The sequence below is a fragment of the Colletes gigas genome, unplaced genomic scaffold (genome assembly GCF_013123115.1).
Source record: "Colletes gigas isolate AHSC1104 unplaced genomic scaffold, ASM1312311v1 Colletes_gigas_Sc00058, whole genome shotgun sequence".
In the NCBI taxonomy this organism is placed as follows: Eukaryota; Metazoa; Arthropoda; class Insecta; order Hymenoptera; family Colletidae; genus Colletes; species Colletes gigas.
This window is the reverse complement of record NW_025106687.1, coordinates 329594-350728: the sequence shown is the minus strand read 5'-3', so window position 1 is coordinate 350728 and position 21135 is coordinate 329594. Positions and strand designations below refer to the sequence as shown.

The window sequence follows — 21135 nt, the reverse complement described above, 5'->3', positions numbered from 1 at the left end:
AGAATGCTTGCGAAAGATTGATTTTATTATAAATTTCTTTTTTTTTTTTGTTATACTACATTTTGGTCTTATTTTTGCTTGTATAGCACGCTGCTAAAGTACCTATAGGAGGTTCCTTAGGTGTGGGAGCACATTTTCTGGTATTATTCTCAATTTTCTCATTAGTGGCCATCTTATTTTTTAATTTAAATATTCTGGAACTTGTATAGTATTCTAATAATCAAAGTATTCCATTCTATTTGTGTGTTTATATTTTATTTTTCTAATAGAAATGATTTTCAGCCTCTCTCAGCAATTCAGAGTTTCTTACTTTCATCGTTTTTGACTTCCCTTCATTATCGATAGAAGAAATCTGTATTCAAAGAGCGTGGAACACGTTTCGTATAGTCGTAACAGCTATTCCAGGGGCCAGAATGAAATTGAAAAGACAACCCACGGTAATTCGAGTCGCGATACGAGCGAAACTGTCGAAAAATTTGAGGGAATTCAGAAAGTTACGCGATTAAACTTTCAACTACGTCTGCGCTTCACAATCGAGATTTCCGGAAGTTCGCGGAAACTTCCCCCCCCCCGGGGGGGAAGTTCGGACAAAGGGAAATCCCGGAAGTTCGACTACTGTGAAAAGGGATTTCCACGATTTCTTATTTTTTTCTCCTTCTTTCTATTTAGCGATCGAATCGACGCGTATGTTTCTTTGATAGAATTTTTTCTGATTCACCGATAAAGAAGGAAATTTTTGAAAAATTAGGCAAGAATAGTTACTTTCGTAAAAATCCTTCAAAATAGATTTTTAACTTTTTACAATTTTAAGATTTTTGAAAAATTACGTAAGAATAGTTACTTTCGTAAAAATCCTTCAAAATAGATTTTTAACTTTTTACAATTTTAAGATTTTTGAAAAGTTAGGTAAGAATAGTTACTTTCATAAAAATCCTTCAAAATAGATTTTTAACTTTTTACAATTTTAAGATTTTTGAAAAATTAGGTAAGAATAGTTACTTTCGTAAAAATCCTTCAAAATAGATTTTTAACTTTTTACAATTTTAAGATTTTTGAAAAATTACGTAAGAATAGTTACTTTCGTAAAAATCCTTCAAAATAGATTTTTAACTTTTTACAATTTTAAGATTTTTGAAAAGTTAGGCAAGAATAGTTACTTTCGTAAAAATCCTTCAAAATAGATTTTTAACTTTTTACAATTTTAAGATTTTTGAAAAATTAGGTAAGAATAGTTACTTTCGTAAAAATCCTTCAAAATAGATTTTTAACTTTTTACAATTTTAAGATTTTTGAAAAATTAGGTAAGAATAGTTACTTTCGTAAAAATCTTTCAAAATAGATTTTTTACTTTTTTCAATTTTAAGATTTTTGAAAAATTAGGTAAGAATAGTTACTTTCGTAAAAATCCTTCAAAATAGATTTTTAACTTTTTACAATTTTAAGATTTTTGAAAAATTAGGTAAGAATAGTTACTTTCGTAAAAATCCTTCAAAATAGATTTTTAACTTTTTACAATTTTAAGATTTTTGAAAAATTACGTAAGAATAGTTACTTTCGTAAAAATCCTTCAAAATAGATTTTTAACTTTTTACAATTTTAAGATTTTTGAAAAATTACGTAAGAATAGTTACTTTCGTAAAAATCCTTCAAAATAGATTTTTAACTTTTTACAATTTTAAGATTTTTGAAAAATTACGTAAGAATAGTTACTTTCGTAAAAATCCTTCAAAATAGATTTTTAACTTTTTACAATTTTAAGATTTTTGAAAAGTTAGGTAAGAATAGTTACTTTCGTAAAAATCCTTCAAAATAGATTTTTAACTTTTTACAATTTTAAGATTTTTGAAAAGTTAGGTAAGAATAGTTACTTTCGTAAAAATCCTTCAAAATAGATTTTTAACTTTTTACAATTTTAAGATTTTTGAAAAGTTAGGCAAGAATAGTTACTTTCGTAAAAATCCTTCAAAATAGATTTTTAACTTCTTACAATTTTAAGATTTTTGAAAAATTAGGCAAGAATAGTTACTTTCGTAAAAATCCTTCAAAATAGATTTTTAACTTTTTACAATTTCAAGATTTTTGAAAAATTACGTAAGAATAGTTACTTTCGTAAAAATCCTTCAAAATAGATTTTTAACTTTTTACAATTTTAAGATTTTTGAAAAATTAGGCAAGAATAGTTACTTTCGTAAAAATCCTTCAAAATAGATTTTTAACTTTTTACAATTTTAAGATTTTTGAAAAGTTAGGTAAGAATAGTTACTTTCGTAAAAATCCTTCAAAATGGATTTTTAACTTTTTACAATTTCAAGATTTTTGAAATTTAATTTTTCAATCTGAAGAAAAACAAAGAATGCAATATAAACCATTTTGTTTTAGAAAATATTAAATATATCATTTGTTATCAACTTAATATGTCAGATTAATTTTAACCTATCATATATTAAACTTGAAAATACTTAAAAGACTCGAGTGACAAACTTGTTCCAAAATAAATAGTCTTTTCAAGCTTTATTTTTGCTGTAACAGTTTCGACTATTTATTCATTTATTTTACCACTTTATCGTTCGTTATGATTCTTTAATTGTTAATCTTTGTTATATTATTCGTTATTATGTTGCTCGTTGCGTTAAGATTTTATTAGAAATAAATTCTATATTTTTAAATTCACTTCATTCATTTCAAGCTTTATTTTTACTGTAACATTTTCGACTATTTATTCTTTTATTTTACCTATCGTTCATTATAATTCTTTAATTGTTAATCTTTGTTATATTATTCGTGTATAATATTGTAAGTATTAGATTATTATTCGTTATTATGTTGCTCGTTGCGTTAAGATTTTATTAGAAATCGTCCTGACATATACACATATCCGCGATAATGCAATTCTCTCGAAAAAAAGCGCTCGAGAAGCTTCTCCACCTGGCGGTAACATCGCAGTACTGCTACGGGCATGCGCGCGCAAGTAGACTCTCGTATACAGGGGTCACGTGGTCCGCCAAACAGTCGTACACCTGAAATCTTTGCATGTAAATTACATGTTAACAACGCGCTTCTGAAACATGCTACATAGCCTATGTTTGTCCTAGAGTATGCAGAAATAACGTGTCAAAATTTGAGGAAGATCGGTTCAATAGGTCTTGAGTTTTGCGCGAACATAAAAATCAACTCTCTCTTTATATAATAGTATAGATAAATTCTATATTATTAAATTCATAAATGCACCCTCTTTTTCTATTTTAACTCCCCTTTTTTCATGTATTATATGTTGTTCTCTGTATAAAATATTGAAGCTTGCGTTTATATTAATAGACAATATTGTAACAGGCAATATTGTAAATAAAAATCTCTGTAGTTTCATAAGACTGGTGATTCTAACAGATTTTTAACAATTATTCTTCATTACACTACTCGAGGGGGCTGAAAACGGGGGGATCAAAAGAAACTTATTTTTCCAGTATATCGAATGTATTTTATTATTTAAATTATATTAAATATTAGTGTATTTATGGTTTATCAGATCGACACCATAGAGGTTACTATAATAATAACTCATATATTAGCTTATTATTTAATTATAAATTAAATATTTGAAGAAGAAATGAAGAAATGTCAATTTAATTGATTCGTGTAATTGAACTTTTCTTGAAAAAAAGGATTTAGTTGGAAAATAATCATGGCCGCCGGGGACGTTACCAATAACTCCGAGAACTACTAAAAATTCATACAATATTCCCCAAAAAATGTGCAACAATTACCGCAAATAGTTTCAACACGTCGTGTGCGTTTTGTTTGTTTAAAAAATCCCAAATATTAGCTACATTTTGCTGTTAACGAAGAACAGAGACGGCGATGGGAGGCAAAATGGAGGAACAGAAGGTGGCGGGCGAGGAAGAGCCGAGAAAGTAAAGGAAAAAAGGGAAATATCACGTGGAAATATCGGAATCGATATTTGACCCGCGGCAGCGACAGTGGAAAGACGGGAAATGGAAGAAAGCTCAACCAGGCGCCGGACTGGTCTTTGAAGAACCGTAGCTACCAATGTTGCCGCCATCTTTCCGATATTTGATGGATCTCGGGAGAAGGAGGCTTCCTCCATCTGTCCCGCGATATTGAAGATCGCGGGAAAGGGTGGCAGGGGGGTTGGAAAAAGGGCAAGACTATCCCCCGGGATATTTACGTAATTAAATATTCGAGGAAATTGTTGAGCGACACGGAACGCGCTCCGGGGCTTCCGGGGCCCCTGAAAGACAGCTGCTTCTGCTCCTTTTCATTAACTATTTATTTATTTACGAAGACACTTCAAATATTTTTGAAAAAATAAATCCTCTATAAACAAAAGTTCCGTAATAATTCTTTTATTAAAAAATATGGTAAAAGCTCAGAAATTTGGGTTACAGAGAAATTCGATTTTTCTAAATTTTCCGTGTTTTCATATTGAATCGAAAACAAAGGATTTTTATTGGGAAATGAAAGTATAATACAATTGACACATTTGATACAAATTATATATTCAATTTTTTTTTTTTTTTATTCGTGAAATAAATTCTAATTCTAAATTCTAAATTCTATTACTCGATTGGTGACTTTAACATGTAGTTTTATATTTGGAATAATTCCTGCTATCAAGTAACAAATGAGAGCAATCTTTATAAAGACAATTATTTTCATTATTTTATTTTACATATTTTCTGTTCAGTTCTTTATTAAATAAATTATGAGATAAAATAATCTATTTAAATAATTCTAAATATAAAAGATTATAAAAAAAATAAAAATCTATTAAGCTTATATTAATATTTGAAAATTTAATTAATATAAATTATAAAAATTTAAAGTTTATTACCTTGGAAATAGAGAGCAATATTGATTTCAGTTAAAAAAAAAATTTGCTATTTTGTCATTGCAAAGCATGAATTATAATACTTGATTGGGAAAATAAAATTTTATCTTCTTTTCTGGTTCGATTCCATCTGCTCGAGATTTAATTGATCTTCAAATCTCTTTCGAATCTAGTTTCTTCGTCCACTTTAATTCCCCATAAATTTGATGATTGAAAGTATATTATAAAATACATATTTATGCATATAGCGGTCGTTTCAAGATATCGTGCTTGCAGTATTCTTAACCTACATATCTTTATCGCGATGTCGTAAAAATAAGTGTCCATATATCAATTTATTGTCCTATAAAGCACACGTGGCTTTTAAACCGTCTTATGCAAAAACAACGCGTTTTATGCTAACATCGCGACAGGCTCGATCATTTATTTCCGAGGAACCCGCCAATCAGTTTTCTTAATTCAATTTGCAGGAGTTATTCCAGGAGCAGATTAGAAAATGCAATTAGATTTCAATGAAACGAGGCTACAGGGGTATTTTCGATATATCTTAAAAAGGAAATGGACACGTTGACGAGTCGACAATTGACGGCGACGTAGCGATTCGATAATTTCGTCGGCTTAATGCATCGAAATATATACTTTGCATTTGGAATAATTAAGGGACGAATTGGGAAAGTAGTATCTCTGTCTCGGAGCCAATTAAAGCGATAAAATTAAGTTTTAAAAGAAGAGTTTTCGAAGGCACAAAAGTCCAGAAGCTTCCTGCGAATTAATGCAATAATCATTTATTTTTGTGATATAAGTTTCGAATAATAGAATCAAAACAATTGCGAATAAAAAACTACAAATGAATGTAGATGCTAGTTTTAATTTTTCTTCGTTTTAAATGATCTAATTTGTGCCTGAAAAGGTCAGAATAATTTCAATATAGAATCAAAAATATTACTAAAATGATAAATTGTATGCCCGCCATTTTAATTCAGAATTTATTTCTGCAACCTTACATTCTGAACTTGATGAGCAAGGTTTAAATTTATTTAGAAGTAAAAAGAAAAGTATTCTCTTTTTTTTTGGCTCTCGATTAAAATTTTTAAATAACCTTAAAAAGCATGACCACTGGGAAAAATTTTAATGTAAAAAATGAAATTAAAAATTGTTCAAATCGTTCTGGAAAAATTATTTTCAGTTGTGGGGGTCAATTGCAATCATTTTTGGTGAATAGACATAACCCCGAAATCCTGCGCAATTTCGAGAAAAAAATTCGAGAAGAAGTGATATTTTCCGACGAAAAAAGAAAAATTTCAAATCGTTCTGGAAAAATTATTTTCAATTGCGGGGGTCAATTACAAACATTTTTGGTGAATAGACATAACCTCGAAATCCTATGCACTTTCGAGAAAAAAATTCGAGAATGTGGTCAAATTGCTGTTCTACAGCCACAACTTTAAACGTTAATAACTTTTTAACGAAGCCTCGATCGAGAAATTGGTATTCTTGATTTTCGTCCCATTTTGGCATCTAGAATCTCCTACTACCATTTTTCCCAGGAGTCGCCGAACATAATTAACTGGAAAAAAATTTTTGAGAAAACTTGAAATTCTAAATTAACCAGAAACTAATCATAAATACGAAATCAATATTAAAAAATTGTACGATTCGAGTCTCTCAATTTATATACACATTTAATAAAATCTAAGGGTTGTGGTACTTAATTATAGTGGAAAATGAGACGTGATTTTCGGCCATTTTTTAATGTTTCTGGCCCACTGTGCCGTGACGCGAATTCTTCTTCGAGGCACGCGGATCGCTGCATGAAACGCGCTCCCCGGAAAAATAATGTTTTCCCGTGGGGGGATGGGGGGGGGGGGGGGGGGGGGGGGGTGGCGTCGTCGCGGCCTGGAAGTTCTCGCGGTCGACGAAAAAGAAGGGGAGGGAAGAAAAAGGTGAAACCAAATAAACGAGGGTAGGGAACGACTGACGAAGATCGATATCTCGAAAAAACGAGTCCCGACAAAAAACGAGGAAACTGCAATTTAGCGGCAGAATGAACCTCGAAGGGTGTCGTAGTCGCCCGTTGCCGGACTTTATGGATTAAACGGAGAGTAGAAGGAAAGGGGTAAACAGGAGAATCGCCGGGGATAAAACGAAAGAAAGACAGTGCTTTATACAAACATTTGCATAACCGAGTCAGTGGAAAATCGATCGAAAAGTGCATTAAGGCATTCTACGCGCTCGTTTTCCAGGTAATTTTTGTCAATTGAAAATAAAATATCACACGGATGAATTCTCTGGTGGCGAGTGATTTGAAAATAATTTAATTTTGAGTTTAAATTTGACTTGAACGTTTCGATTCGAGTTTTAGTCATCTTCCATTTGAACTGAAGACGTTTGGAAACGGTGGTCATCCTATAGAATTGATAATAGAGGGTTATCCGAATTGAATGTCACATCTTTAAATTGAAATAAAACACAAACTATCTGAGACATTTCAGGTTTCTTTATTTTAATATAAAGTCCACTTCATAGCATTAATCATGGAACACGATGTCATTCGAATTTACCGCCTCGTCATTTTTTCACAACCCCGACTCGTTTTACCCAATTTTCTATTACACTGTTACATAATTGGGGTTCTGCTTCATTAATGACGACTATAATATTGTTCTTTAGCTCGTGAATCGTTTGTGGTTTATTCACGTGAATTTTACTTTTTAAAACCCCCCATAAGAAAAATTGACAAACGGAGTTAGATCGCATGATCTTGGAGGCCAGTTAGTGTCTCCTCCTCGTGAAATCAGGCGTCGAAAACAAGCTCGAACGGAACTTGAATGTTTAGAATAATTTTCAACAATTTGTACACGTTGTTGCACAGTGTCTGTCTCAATGTCTATCTTGTTTCATGATAATTTGATTATGTTCCGTGAATCAAACCGTTTAGCAGTCTCGTCTGCTGAAAGATGCGACACTCAATTCGGATAACCCTATACATATATCGATCGACGATTGTCAGTTGTCCAATTTGACGAATTAACTTGGTTTTTTTCGAGAAATTCGAGTTTTAGTTTTCCATTTGAACTGGAGACGTTTGGAAACGGTGGTCATCCTGTAGAATTAATAATAAAAACCCAGACCTAACCCAGACCTAACCCAGACCTAACCCAAACCAGACGTAATCCAGACCTAACCCAGATTTAACACAAACCTAATTCAGACATAACCCAGACCTAACCCAGATCTAATCCAGATCTAATCCAGTCCTAACCCAGACCTAACTCAGATCTAATCCAGACCTAACCCAGACCTAAACCAGACCTAAACCAGACCTAACCCAGATCTAATTCAGATCTAAAACAGACCTGAACCAGACCTAACCCAGACCTAACCCAGACCTGAAACAGACCTAACCCAGACCCTAGATCTGGGTTAGGTCTGGATTAGATCTGAGTTAGGTCTGGGTTAGGTCTGGGTTAGATCTCAGTTAGGTCTGCGTTAGGTCTGGGTTAGGTCTGGATTAGATCTGAGTTAGGTCTGGGTTAGGTCTGGATTAGATCTGAGTTAGGTCTGGGTTAGGTCTGGATTAGATCTGAGTTAGGTCTGGGTTAGGTCTGGATTAGATCTGAGTTAGGTCTGGGTTAGGTCTGGATTAGATCTGAGTTAGGTCTGGGTTAGGTCTGGGTTAGATCTGAGTTAGGTCTGAGTTAGGTCTGGGTTAGGTCTGGATTAGATCTGAGTTAGGTCAGGGTTAGGTCTGGGTTAGGTCTGGATTAGATCTGAGTTAGGTCTGGGTTAGGTCTGGGTTAGATCTGAGTTAGGTCTGGGTTAGGTCTGGGTTAGATCTGAGTTAGGTCTGGGTTAGGTCTGGATTAGATCTGGATTAGGTCTCGGTTAGATCTGGATTAGAACCCAGATCTAATCCAGACCTAACCCAGATTTAACTCATACCTAATCCAGACCTAACCTATAACTAAACCAGTCCTAACCCAGACCTAACCCAGACCTAACTCAGACCTAACCCAGATCTAATCCAGACCTAACCCAGACCTAACCCAAAGTGAACCCAGACCTAACCCAGACCTAACCCAGATCTAATCCAGATCTAATCCAGACCTAACCCAGACCTAACCTAGACCTAACCCAGACCTAACCCAGACCTAACCTAACCTAATATATCGATCGACGATCGTCAATTGTCCAATTTGACGAATTAACTTGGTCTTTGACGAATTTCTTGGGTTGAAAAATCGTAGATGGCGGACGATATCGTTGGATCGCGTTTATTGGTGAACGCGTTGGCCGGGAAAGGGGATGAAGAAACGATTGGGATCGTCTAGGGCGACGTTAACGGAGGCGGTCAGTGGTAGCTGATCTCTCTGGAGCCGGCGGGTATTTTTATAAAATTATTCGAGGCTCGAGGCGGCCTCTATCTCGCGCCGGTGGTTTGATGAAAACAGGAAAAAGGGAGGAAAAGGGCGGCACTCGCGGAAATAGGGAGAAAACGGGGGGTTGGAGGGATATAGGGGGAAGAAAAAGAAAAACCGGCCACGGGATCGATATTGAACCCCCCTCCTGGAAAAAAAGAAGGGCGGGAAAGAACGGAAGGTACAAGAAGGAAGAAACCGAGGGGGGTGAGGTATGGGGCTTTGAGGAAGGACGCTGGCTCGCGATAAAAAGCGAGATTTTCAATATGTTGCGGAAATATCGACGAACACCGTACAAATCGTCTTCGATGACTTCACCGTTTTCGAATAAAAATTTCTTACATTTTCATACGATTTTTCGCGTCTTTTAAACCGTGACGATCGTTCGACGGGCGCCATTATGTCAAAATATTTACACCTTTGCTACCATCGTTCGAAGATCGTTAGAAAATCTTCTGCAATCTTGCATGCTTTGAATTATCTACGAAGAAGCTATAATTAATAGACTATCTGAATATTTTGATTAGAGACAGTTTAGATTTCGTTTGTTAATAGAATTACAAAATAGACAACCGTTGCAGTTACGCATGCGTGTCAAGCACCTATATGACCTGTGGTAGCAAACGTATTAAATCATTCTTCAACCAATATTGGCGAATTTTCACTCGATACTATATCCAACCCTTAATCGATTAGCCATTATGGTCTCCTTTTTGGTCTCATTTTTTTCTATATTTACCACATCTTTTGAACGTGCCTTTAAACGCAATATACTATTATTTTAAGTGTACATTTTGATTTTTAGCGAGGAATAATTAAAATCCCTAAAATTTATTCCAGAATACAATTGCCAGTTGGTCGAGCCATTTTTCCCATTTTCGCCACTTCGAATCTTCAAACCATTTTTCCATGTCGAAACTTTGAGCCATTTTGCAACCTACAACGACGAGTTTAAAGAAATTCTCATTCGATAATCTGTCTGATGAAACATTTGGTATTAAATATATTTTGCACGTTTCATTTCTCGAAATAGAAGTGTCTTTTGAGACTTTTAGAAGGAAATTCTACAGAAAAAATATAATTATCAAACACCGGAAAGTTTGGAGCAAACATCGAACATTCGAGGAATAATTTTCCCGCGATATAAATAAATAAGTGTTTTCGATGGACCGGGAGGCGGAACAAACAGCGAATAACAGAAATAGCGAGAAAATTCGTCGGCCCCCGCCCCCCGCCCCCCGCCCCCCTGCCCCCCCACCTGGGTGACCGATGAGCGCACCCCGGCACGCTAGATCGAGAAATATAACTTCTTGCGTGGGAGGGGGGGGGGTGGTGGCACGAGAGTGGCACGGGGGGGTGGCGAGGAGAAAGAAAGAACTCCTGGAAATGACGCTCGCACGGACGTTGAAAAAAAGGACGAAGAAATATCAGGATCGATATTCGACCCGGAAAAAGGAGCAGTGCTGCCCCGGAGGAGTAGGGGGGGGGGCCGGGGGAAAGGGGCGAAGGAGAAAAACGAGAAAAGGGAAGCGGCGTGTGCACCGGAGAACCCAGGGGCTGCACTTTGAAGGAACGTACAATGGCGAAGCGTTCTCTTTCCTAATATTTACAGGAACGGTCGACGCCAGTCCGTGGAATTGTCCTTTTCGGATGAAAATAAATCGCGTCTTACACCCCCCTCCCCCTACCACCTTAGCAAACTAACTCTTTCTCGATTATTTATTCGTGCTTAGTTACGATTCATCCTTGAATTTTCAGACGTGGCTGCTGCGTGATCGAACAATCGATCCTTTCCCTCCTTGATACTATTTTATTATTCCGTTTGTTTGCTGAACGACTCTTTGATACGAATGTTCGACCCATTAACGCTCAAATTATAATTTTTTCAAATTTCAAAATTTCACTTATTCAGATTTATTAGTAACCTTGCCCCTGAATAAGAAAATATTTTCAACGATTTTTTCCCATCCTCACATTTTTGAATTTTGGCCTGTAAATAGGACGCTGGGAGTGCTATCAAAATTACAAGTGTATAGTATATGTATATGAAAGTATTGAAAACAATTATAAACTGAAATATTTATTTGAAACTAATAAAAATACATTTATTTCTTACGATAATCTATAAAACTATTTTTACATAATGTTACTGTACACTTTCCACGATATATTCGTTAGCTTTGCAACCCTCTCCTTGACATCGACGCTGTTTTTCACGTTTTTCCATTAAATGTCCTTTTTCCGTAAAATCTTACATACGTGAATACTTTAAAAGCTGATATACATGGTCTCCCATAGTTCTTGTATTTAAAGTTAATTTTAGATAGGAAACTGCTGCAGATCGACGAAATTCTAATAAACTGATATTTATTGACACGTTTGTAAAGAAGTTATGAATTTACTATTGTCGTATCAATTAGTCTTGTGAAAATTGGCCAATACCACTTCTAAGCTCTGATTTTAGTGGCATACTTTCCGACAAACCAGTCATGTTGATCCACGCCATATAAGTATTATAATTTTTCAACACTTGTGGTTTAGAAATTAAACGTTTTCCTTTTATCTTGCGATCCCATCTACCGACTTGCGTGAGAGGTTCTACATTATCAAAATTAGATGCAACAGTTACACATTTATTGTCATTCCATTTCACAAATAGTATTTCCCCGTTTACATCGAATCGAAAATCGTATGATCCTCGAGCTTCTTTACCAAGAGATTTTCTATCTTTTATGGGACACTTTGATAATCTATTTTCTCTCAATGTTCCCGTTGCTCTATATCCACGTTTCTGTAAGCGTATCGATAAATCTCGACTGGTAAATAAATTATCAAAGAATATCCAATGGCTAGCAGGGTCAGAAATGCGATCTAACATATCAAGTACTACTCTCGATCCTAAGATCGAGTCTTCACGCTCATTTTAGCGATTGTTTCGCCAGTATATAAGTCAAACTTATAACAGTATCCGCTGCTTCCGCAAAGAGCCCAAAATTTCTAGCCAAATCGAATAGACTTTCCACGTATAAATTGTTTCGACGAGTTGTGTCCAAAATATCAATCATTTCATCAATCGACAATTCTTTTCGAAAATTCCATATTTTTTCACTATTTATCATACTTTGCATTTATATTAAATTTCCTAATAAATTCACAATTTAATTTTTACATACATAGTACATACATTTTGATAACGCTAAGTGTCCTATTTATAGGTATATAAAACTTGTGAGCAATATGAGTTTTTGCTGAAAAATACATAAACAAAGTTTACAACAATCTTGAATAATCGTTCCTCAATAGGAATGAGACATTTGATGATAAAAAAAGCGACGATATGGAGTTTTTATGATCGAGTATATAATTCGAGACAAAGTAAGAAAATTTATGCAATGTTTACAATTTTTTTATTAAAAAAATATTGGTAATGTAATGCAAGAATAATTATAATTTAGTTTGATACACCCTGAAATATATGTGGTAAATTTTTCATTTAATTTGAACCAATTTTAAGGGTTGGAAAAAAAATAAAATACTCAGTGACCCACATATGGGACACTGGCTTATAATGGGTTAAATGGCGCTAAAATAACATTCTACGTTAAAAATTGCAAACAAAATTTAAAAAACCGTAATTCGATGCGTTAGTTTTTATGATTCAATATATAATTCGAGACAAAGTAAGAAAATTTATGCAATGTTTACAATTTTCTTATTAAAAAAATATTGGTAATGTAATGCAAGAATAATTATAATTTAGTTTGATACACCCTGAAATATAAGTGGTAAATTTTTCATTTAGTTTGAACCAATTTTAAGGGTTGGAAGAAAAATAAAATACTCAGTGACCCACATATGGGGCACTGGCTTATAATGGGTTAAATGGCGCTAAAATAACATTCTACGTTAAAAATTGCAAACAAAATTTAAAAAACCGTAATTCGATGCGTTAGTTTTTATGATTCAGTATATAATTCGAGACAAAGTAAGAAAATTTATGCAATGTTTACAATTTTTTTATTTAAAGAATATTGATAATATAATACAACGATAATTATAATTTAATACACCCTAAGATATGTGTGGTAAATTTTTCATTTAATTCGAACCGAATTTTAAGGGTTGGAAAAAAAAATAAAATACTCAGTGACCCACATATGGGACACTGGCTTATACTGGGTTAAATTGTGCTAAAATAACATTAAAAATATATAATAAATAAGCTAAAATAACCATTTTTTATTGAATGAAATAACCTCTTACAATTTAATAATAATATATGCAGTTGCAAACTGTTAAAAAAATTGTAAAAAGCCTTCTAAACCTAGATACTATTCGATATTGTCTAAATCTTTTCAAACTAGTATCTAATGTGACGTATTTTCACTATACAAAAACAAAGAAAAATCTGTTTCATATATATACAAAGAGTGTTTACAAAAAGGCTGAGCAATTTTGTGTTGCTTTCTTTATTATTTATTATATTCTTCTCTAGCCTAAAACTCTCATAACTGTTCAAATCTTTGAATCAAGAATTTTCCAAAGAACATTGCGTTCGTTTCACACATTATTAAATTTACTTTTTTCTCTCGACCGTCTTGATCGTTGGCACTTTTTCCGACATTCATTTCACGGTTCATTGTTGGATTTTTATCCGCCCTTGATATATAATTAACCATTTTAATTTCTATTATATTCCCTCTTAACCGTTCGGATTCATTATACAGGGTGTTCGGCCACCACTAGCAAAAATTTTAATGAGCGATAGCAGAGGCCAAAATAAGACGAAAATCAAGAATACCAATTTGTTGATGGAAGCTTCGTTAAAAAGTTATTAACGTTCAAAGTGCCGCCCTTACTGAATTTTTTTCTCGAAAATGCGCAAGATTTCGGGGGTGTGTCTATTCACCAAAAATGACTGTAATTGAACCCTACAACCGAAAATAATTTTTCCACAACGATTTGCAATTTTTTAATTTTCTCGAATAATTTCACACCTTCTCTATTTTTTTTCTCGAAAGTGGGCAGGATTTCGTGGGTATGTCTAATTACAAAAACTGATTGCAATTGACCCCCGCGACCGAAAATAATTTTGTCCACAACGATTTGCAATTTTTTTTCTCCGTTGAAAAATTTAGGCACCTGATTGGATTTTCAGTGAGGAATTTTTTTCTCGAAAGTGCGTACGATTTCGGAGGTATGTGCAATGATAAAAAAAATGATTGCAATCGATCCCCCGCAATCGAAAATAATTTTTTTAGAACGATTTGAAAAATTTTTTTTCGCACGAAAAATTTCACCACCTACTCGATTTTTTTTCTCGAAAGTAGATAGGATTTCGGAGGTATGTGTGCTCACCAAAAATGATCGTAGTTGACCCCCGCAACCGAAAATAATTTTTCCAGAACGATTTGAAATTTTTGAATTTAATTGTTAATTACTTTTTAACGAAGCTTCCATCAACAAATTGGTATTCTTGATTTTCGTCTTATTTTGGCCTCTACTGTCGCTCATTAAAATTTTTGCTAGAGGTGGCCGAACACCCTGTATAGCATTATCGAGTCGATGACACGATTATAATTATGGTCGTCGTACATATGGCGGAACTTAATTTGCAAGAGGCGCAGAAATTCGTTCCAAACCTTCCCCCTAACAAGATTCGATATTTGACCTGATTCGGGTCCGCGTTAAACTCGCATGCTCCAAATTGGAACGCGCAAGAGAGTTATTATGCGGTGCAATAATTTTATTTTTCGTTTTAAAATGAAAAACTTCATCGCGAGATTCTAATAAATGGCAAACATGGCGGAGAAACGGAAAGTTTATCGCAGAATAATAGAAAACTAGATCCTAATTCGAATTATTTTTTAAACACGTTCGAATTTAACAAAGTTCACCGACAAATTGGTTAAAAATGATCCTCGTGGCTCGCGTTCTCGTTAATATAAGAGGAATTCGCTGTTCCGTGATTCGCGACGCAGAGAATCGTGAGACGTTGCGACTACGCGTATCCATTTTCCGAAATAACGAAAGTACAGTCATACTCGCATGGAAAATAAATGAATTCCTTCTAACGAACGACCACGTTGCTGGAAACAATTTTTAATTAACGAAGGAAACATCCAGCATCGCGGAACACACTCCACTCACAATATTCTCATGAAAATGTTCCTTTTCGCCTCTTTTTATCGAATGCATATCTGAAAATATATTTCCAATCTTTCTGCGCCCTGTCGCCATAGTTACTTTGTTCTTCGAAACGATCGTAGGGCGAAATTGCTCCTCGAATTTTATTTTCACGCGTTAATCGATGCTCGAAACCAGCGATAAGAAGTTGACGAATCCGTTCAAAAACTGAACTTTTTTAGTCGCGTGTTTGCAATTGCAATTGTCATAATCTTCCTGGTATCTGACTTTTTTACTAATTCTTTGCATCTTGATGTTGAAGATTTATTTGTTGAACGAATGCAACAGAGTTTCTGAGATATATTTTCACAAAATGGAAATGCTGTTCATAGTTTGACGGTTTTCCAGCTGAGCTTGAAGGTGCCATAAACGAGTGTCCTTCTGAGGTAGTATTGACCTTAGCAAGGAAGGGGGCAGCACTATTAGATACAAATTTCTATCAAATATATAAGAATCAATGCTTAATCTTCAACACTTACTTAGTTTACGAGTAATTGCTACTTGAAATGCAACGTGTTTCAACTGTTCCTAGGGATTTTCGCAATGTTAGAGTTACTAGAGCGGCGATGCAACGTGAAATTTTGCGTAAAATTGGGGAAAACATTCACGAAATCGTTTGAACTTTCCAAGCAAGCTTCTGGGAAGTGAAATTCTAGTCTTCTGAGTGGTTTAACAAAGGATCTCCACGCTAAAAAGAAGCACGACAAGTTCGATGCTCCGTCAAGGCGATGCTCACCGGTTTTTTTCGATTTCAACGGAGATGTGCATTTTGAATTTTTGCCTCAAGGTCGAACAATCAACGCTAGGTACTATGAAGGCGTTTTGAGAGGGTTGCGCGAGAAATTTTGCAAAAAGAGACCACAATTGTGGCGAGACAACTCATGGTTCCTTCACCATCACAATGTGTTTGCTCACTCAGCCTTGTTGATTCGCCAGTTTTGTGCTAAAAATCAGACGACTGTCCTCCCCCAACCTCCCTATTCCCTAGACCTTGCTCCCCACGACTTTTTCTTGCTCCCAAAATTAAAATCAGTCCTGAAATGACGCCATTTTGACTCAACCGAGGACATCAAGAGCAATTCGTCGTCAGGCATTGAAGGATGCTCCAAAAGAAGCTTTCGAGGAATGCACTGTAAAAACATCGCTGGAACAAGTGTGTGAATAGAGGAGGGGACAAAGAGCAATAAGTTGTACATTAAATAAAAAAAAATTTTTTTAAATACTTATTTTTTGAACAAACCTCGACTAAACAAGATTCATGGCAATAACAGCGATCTTTTTAACGAAAAATCATGGAAACTAAGAACTCGCGGCGGTTATATTAGAGAAAAAATCTTCATAATAGTGACCTTGACAACAAACTTCAAGGTCATCGAAATTAACGAGGAATCGCTAAAGTAATTATCCAAATATGAAACGTGGTAGTCTAAAATAAGGCACACTATTATCAACTTTTGATCCCCCGAATCTCAGAACTTTTCATCGAGACACAATGAACCACATCGTATCAAAAGTTCAGCATGGAAATGTTTAAAACCACAGAATACAGTTATCTATTAAAGGGAATACAAAAATTCAAAGTATAAGTTGCTTTTTCACGCGAAAAACGCCGAAAAAATCGGTTTTTCATTTTTGCTACTACGGCGCACCCTGCCAAAAAATCTGAAAAAATTCAGGGACATAACCAACGACAATATACATTTACAGTAATTATATAAATCTAGTGTCTCGAAAGCTTCAATACGAAATCGGTATTTTTCTGCGTTTTTTTGCGTTTTCAATTTTTCACATCTAGGATTTGAAATCGAAAAATCGGAAAAAATTCTCAAACACGTATCTCAATAGTCGCAATGCACCAGATTTTTTTCATAATTTTCATACTCGATTAAATAGGGGAAACAGGCACAAATTCGCTAATCCGAATTTTCCCAATAACTACCCTTCCGAACATGATAGAGGGTTCAAATTTGGTACAGAATGTTTTTCTCTGATGTTCTATCGATGGATCCATCGTATGTCAAATTTGGTTCAAGGGCACATTTGACCCCCTTATTCGGCTATACCCTTTAACCGGGGGCCATTTTCCATAGTATCTGCGCCGTGTCCTTTCAAACACACCTGATCGAACTAAAAACAATTTGATTTTAACGCAACGTTCGAACGCGTTTTTCGATGGGAATAGTCAAGGTATAATTGTTTCACTTTGAAATTGTTCGACTCGAAGAATAGAGGAAGCAAGTTGTTTTTTCCCCGGTTTCACTTTCCGGTCGCAAAATTGTTGTCGACGATGCGGAATATATTTTCACAAAATGTCTTTACAAAATGTTACGAATCAATGGAAACAAAACTTTTATCGCGCTTCGTTGTATTCGTAAATTTTACAAGTTCGTCGCTAAAAGAAACTTGGCATTTCGGAGGTCGAAGCGACGCACCGCGGAACAACAACGAAACCTTTACGATCGAGAATGTGTTCGAGGTCCTCGGAAAAATTCGGGGAAAATGTGGAAAATAATCGTCGTAATGTCCGTCATTCTTCGAAAGACTCGGCCATTTCTCGATTATTGCCGCGTTTCTGACTGCCTTTCCCCTTTTGTTGTCGAACTGATTCTTCCGTAAATTGTATTATTCGCGTTCACTCGTCGTCAAAAACCGAATCAACGTTACTCGAAGGAACTGATCACGCGCGAGGAGCGAAAGGATTAGCTGGTCCTGCAAAAATCCGACGTCCCTTGATCGTTCTCGTTGGCACATCGACGAAAAGAAAAAAGAAAACCATCGAAAATTCTTTTGTAAATAGAAACCAGGATACCTCGAATTCAGAGAAATTCTTCTGCCTAAAGTAACGGGAGGAGAGGTCTGAAATTCTGTAAAATGGCGCAGAATTATTAAGAATTAACGTCCAAACGCTTGGCATTAAAATTGTTGCCAAGTGAAATCGACCATTTAAAATCGATTTTTTAATTGCAAAAAGCTTAGTTTTTGAGCAGATCTTATGATATTTCAAACGATATTCGTCGGAAGTTATTACACGCTATTATCAGCAGCCCTCCTTAGGGGTAGTTTTCAACGCCACAGGTAGAAACTAGCGTTCCTACGGGGTGCTCGATCCCCCTAATATCGATTCGATGCTCCTCGATCGATCACCCGGTCTACGAGCCTCTTTTTTAATGTAAATCGAACGGCGACGATTTGCAAAAGAGCCGTTTTTCTCCGGGCCAGATTGATCGAGGTCCACAGCGGTCTCCTTTCGTGGAAAAATGAGCGATCACTGAACCTAGAGGACGACCGTGATCGACGTATTAATCTTCCGTTGATCTCTCACTTCTCGGGGCCTGGTTAAGCGTTCCAAATATTCTGACATCTGTGTCGAGAGATTTATCGCGAGTCTGGCTCTCGTAAGAAGAGAAGAAGAAAAGAACGATTAACCATCGTCGGGGACAAATCTGTTTGAAATAAATAGGGACGCAAACTGGAGGATGTTGCTTCCCATCGTTTGGAAATTCAAACGTTTTATTAATATTTCCAAGAGAGATTAATCGTACGTTTTATCATACACTCGAAATTGGGACCACGTATTTTTTTATTAAATAGAAAATTAATAAAATTGGAGACGAACTTTAAACTTTAAAGCGAAATTTACTTTAACTGAACAGAGATTAAAAGGAACTTATATCTGCTGTAACTTTATCTTCTTCTTCATCATCGACATCTTCGTCCTCATCATCCTCATCTTCATCTTCATCATCATCATCATCATCGTCGTCGTCATCGTCATCATCAGCTGCCATAGCCACATCAACATCCTCATCATCTTCCTCGTCATCCTCATCCTCGTCATCATCATCCTCATCATCCTCATCTTCATCTTCATCATCATCATCGTCGTCGTCATCGTCATCATCATCTGCCATAGCCACATCAACATCCTCATCATCTTCCTCGTCATCCTCATCCTCGTCATCATCATCCTCATCATCCTCATCTTCATCTTCATCATCTTCATCCTCATCTTCATCTTCATCATCATCATCGTCGTCGTCATCGTCATCATCATCTGCCATAGCCACATCAACATCCTCATCATCATCCTCATCGTCTTCCTCGTCATCCTCATCCTCGTCATCATCATCCTTATCATCTTCCTCGTCATCCTCATCCTCGTCATCATCATCCTCATCCTCGTCATCATCATCCTCATCATCCTCATCTTCATCTTCATCATCATCATCGTCGTCGTCATCGTCATCATCATCTGCCATAGCCACATCAACATCCTCATCATCTTCCTCGTCATCCTCATCCTCGTCATCATCATCCTCATCATCCTCATCTTCATCTTCATCATCATCATCATCGTCGTCATCGTCATCATCATCTGCCATAGCCACATCAACATCCTCATCATCTTCCTCGTCATCATCATCCTCATCATCCTCATCTTCATCTTCATCATCTTCATCCTCATCTTCATCTTCATCATCATCATCGTCGTCGTCATCGTCATCATCATCTGCCATAGCCACATCAACATCCTCATCATCATCCTCATCGTCTTCCTCGTCATCCTCATCCTCGTCATCATCATCCTTATCATCTTCCTCGTCATCCTCATCCTCGTCATCATCATCCTCATCCTCGTCATCATCATCCTCATCATCCTCATCTTCATCTTCATCATCATCATCGTCGTCGTCATCGTCATCATCATCTGCCATAGCCACATCAACATCCTCATCATCTTCCTCGTCATCCTCATCCTCGTCATCATCATCCTCATCATCCTCATCTTCATCTTCATCATCTTCATCCTCATCTTCATCTTCATCATCATCATCGTCGTCGTCATCGTCATCATCATCTGCCATAGCCACATCAACATCCTCATCATCCTCATCTTCATCATCATCCTCATCATCCTCATCTTCATCTTCATCATCATCATCTTCATCTTCATCGTCATCATCATCTGCCATGGCCACATCAACATCCTCATCATCATCCTCATCCTCATCCTCGTCATCATCATCCTCGTCATCATCATCCTCATCCTCGTCATCATCATCCTCATCATCCTCGTCATCATCATCCTCATCCTCCTCATCTTCATCTTCATCATCATCATCATCTGCCATGGCCACATCAACATCCTCATCATCATCCTCATCATCTTCCTCGTCATCCTCATTATCCACATCATCATATTCTGTTTAGGTTTCTCTTTCACTCTCTGACCTTGAATATTATCTAAAAGGAACTTATATAAATGTTTAGAAAAGGGGGGGGTCGTCATACTTATTTCGTGTTCATAGTCGACAGTAGATGAGGAGATTATCATACTTGAACACTATGGTTTAAATTTACGTTTACGTTTACGTTTACGTTAGACAAATTTTTGAACATTTCAATCAGCTCAAACAACTGAGCTTAATACTCTTTTTGTGATTGATGAAATTCGTTCAATTTCTAAAGAAATTTATGCTAGTTTCTGATGGTCCTCGATGGTGGACAATTTCAGGCTTCCACATTTATATTATAGAAACATTAAACTACTTATAAAAATGTTTACTAATACACAAAAAGGACTCATTTGAAACAAGGTATCTTTTAAAAAATTGTACCACAATGTTCAATGAAATATCCAAAATTAGAGGCAAAAATAGAGAGGAAATCTTGTCTGAAATCTTG

General features: G+C 35.7%; 1 protein-coding gene across 1 annotated transcript; it reads right to left on the bottom strand.

Annotated features, from left to right (window-relative positions):
* Nucleotides 1–11680: 11680 nt before the first annotated feature.
* Nucleotides 11681–20785, bottom strand: LOC122403523 (serine-aspartate repeat-containing protein F-like). Its single transcript, XM_043407078.1, has 6 exons — nucleotides 20743–20785; nucleotides 20313–20653; nucleotides 19965–20231; nucleotides 19509–19883; nucleotides 19236–19427; nucleotides 11681–12055 (listed from the first exon to the last, which is right to left on the bottom strand). Exons 1-6 carry the CDS (start codon nucleotides 20783–20785, stop codon nucleotides 11681–11683), a joined length of 1593 nt encoding a protein of 530 aa, XP_043263013.1.
* Between the last annotated feature and the right edge of the window lie 350 nt (nucleotides 20786–21135).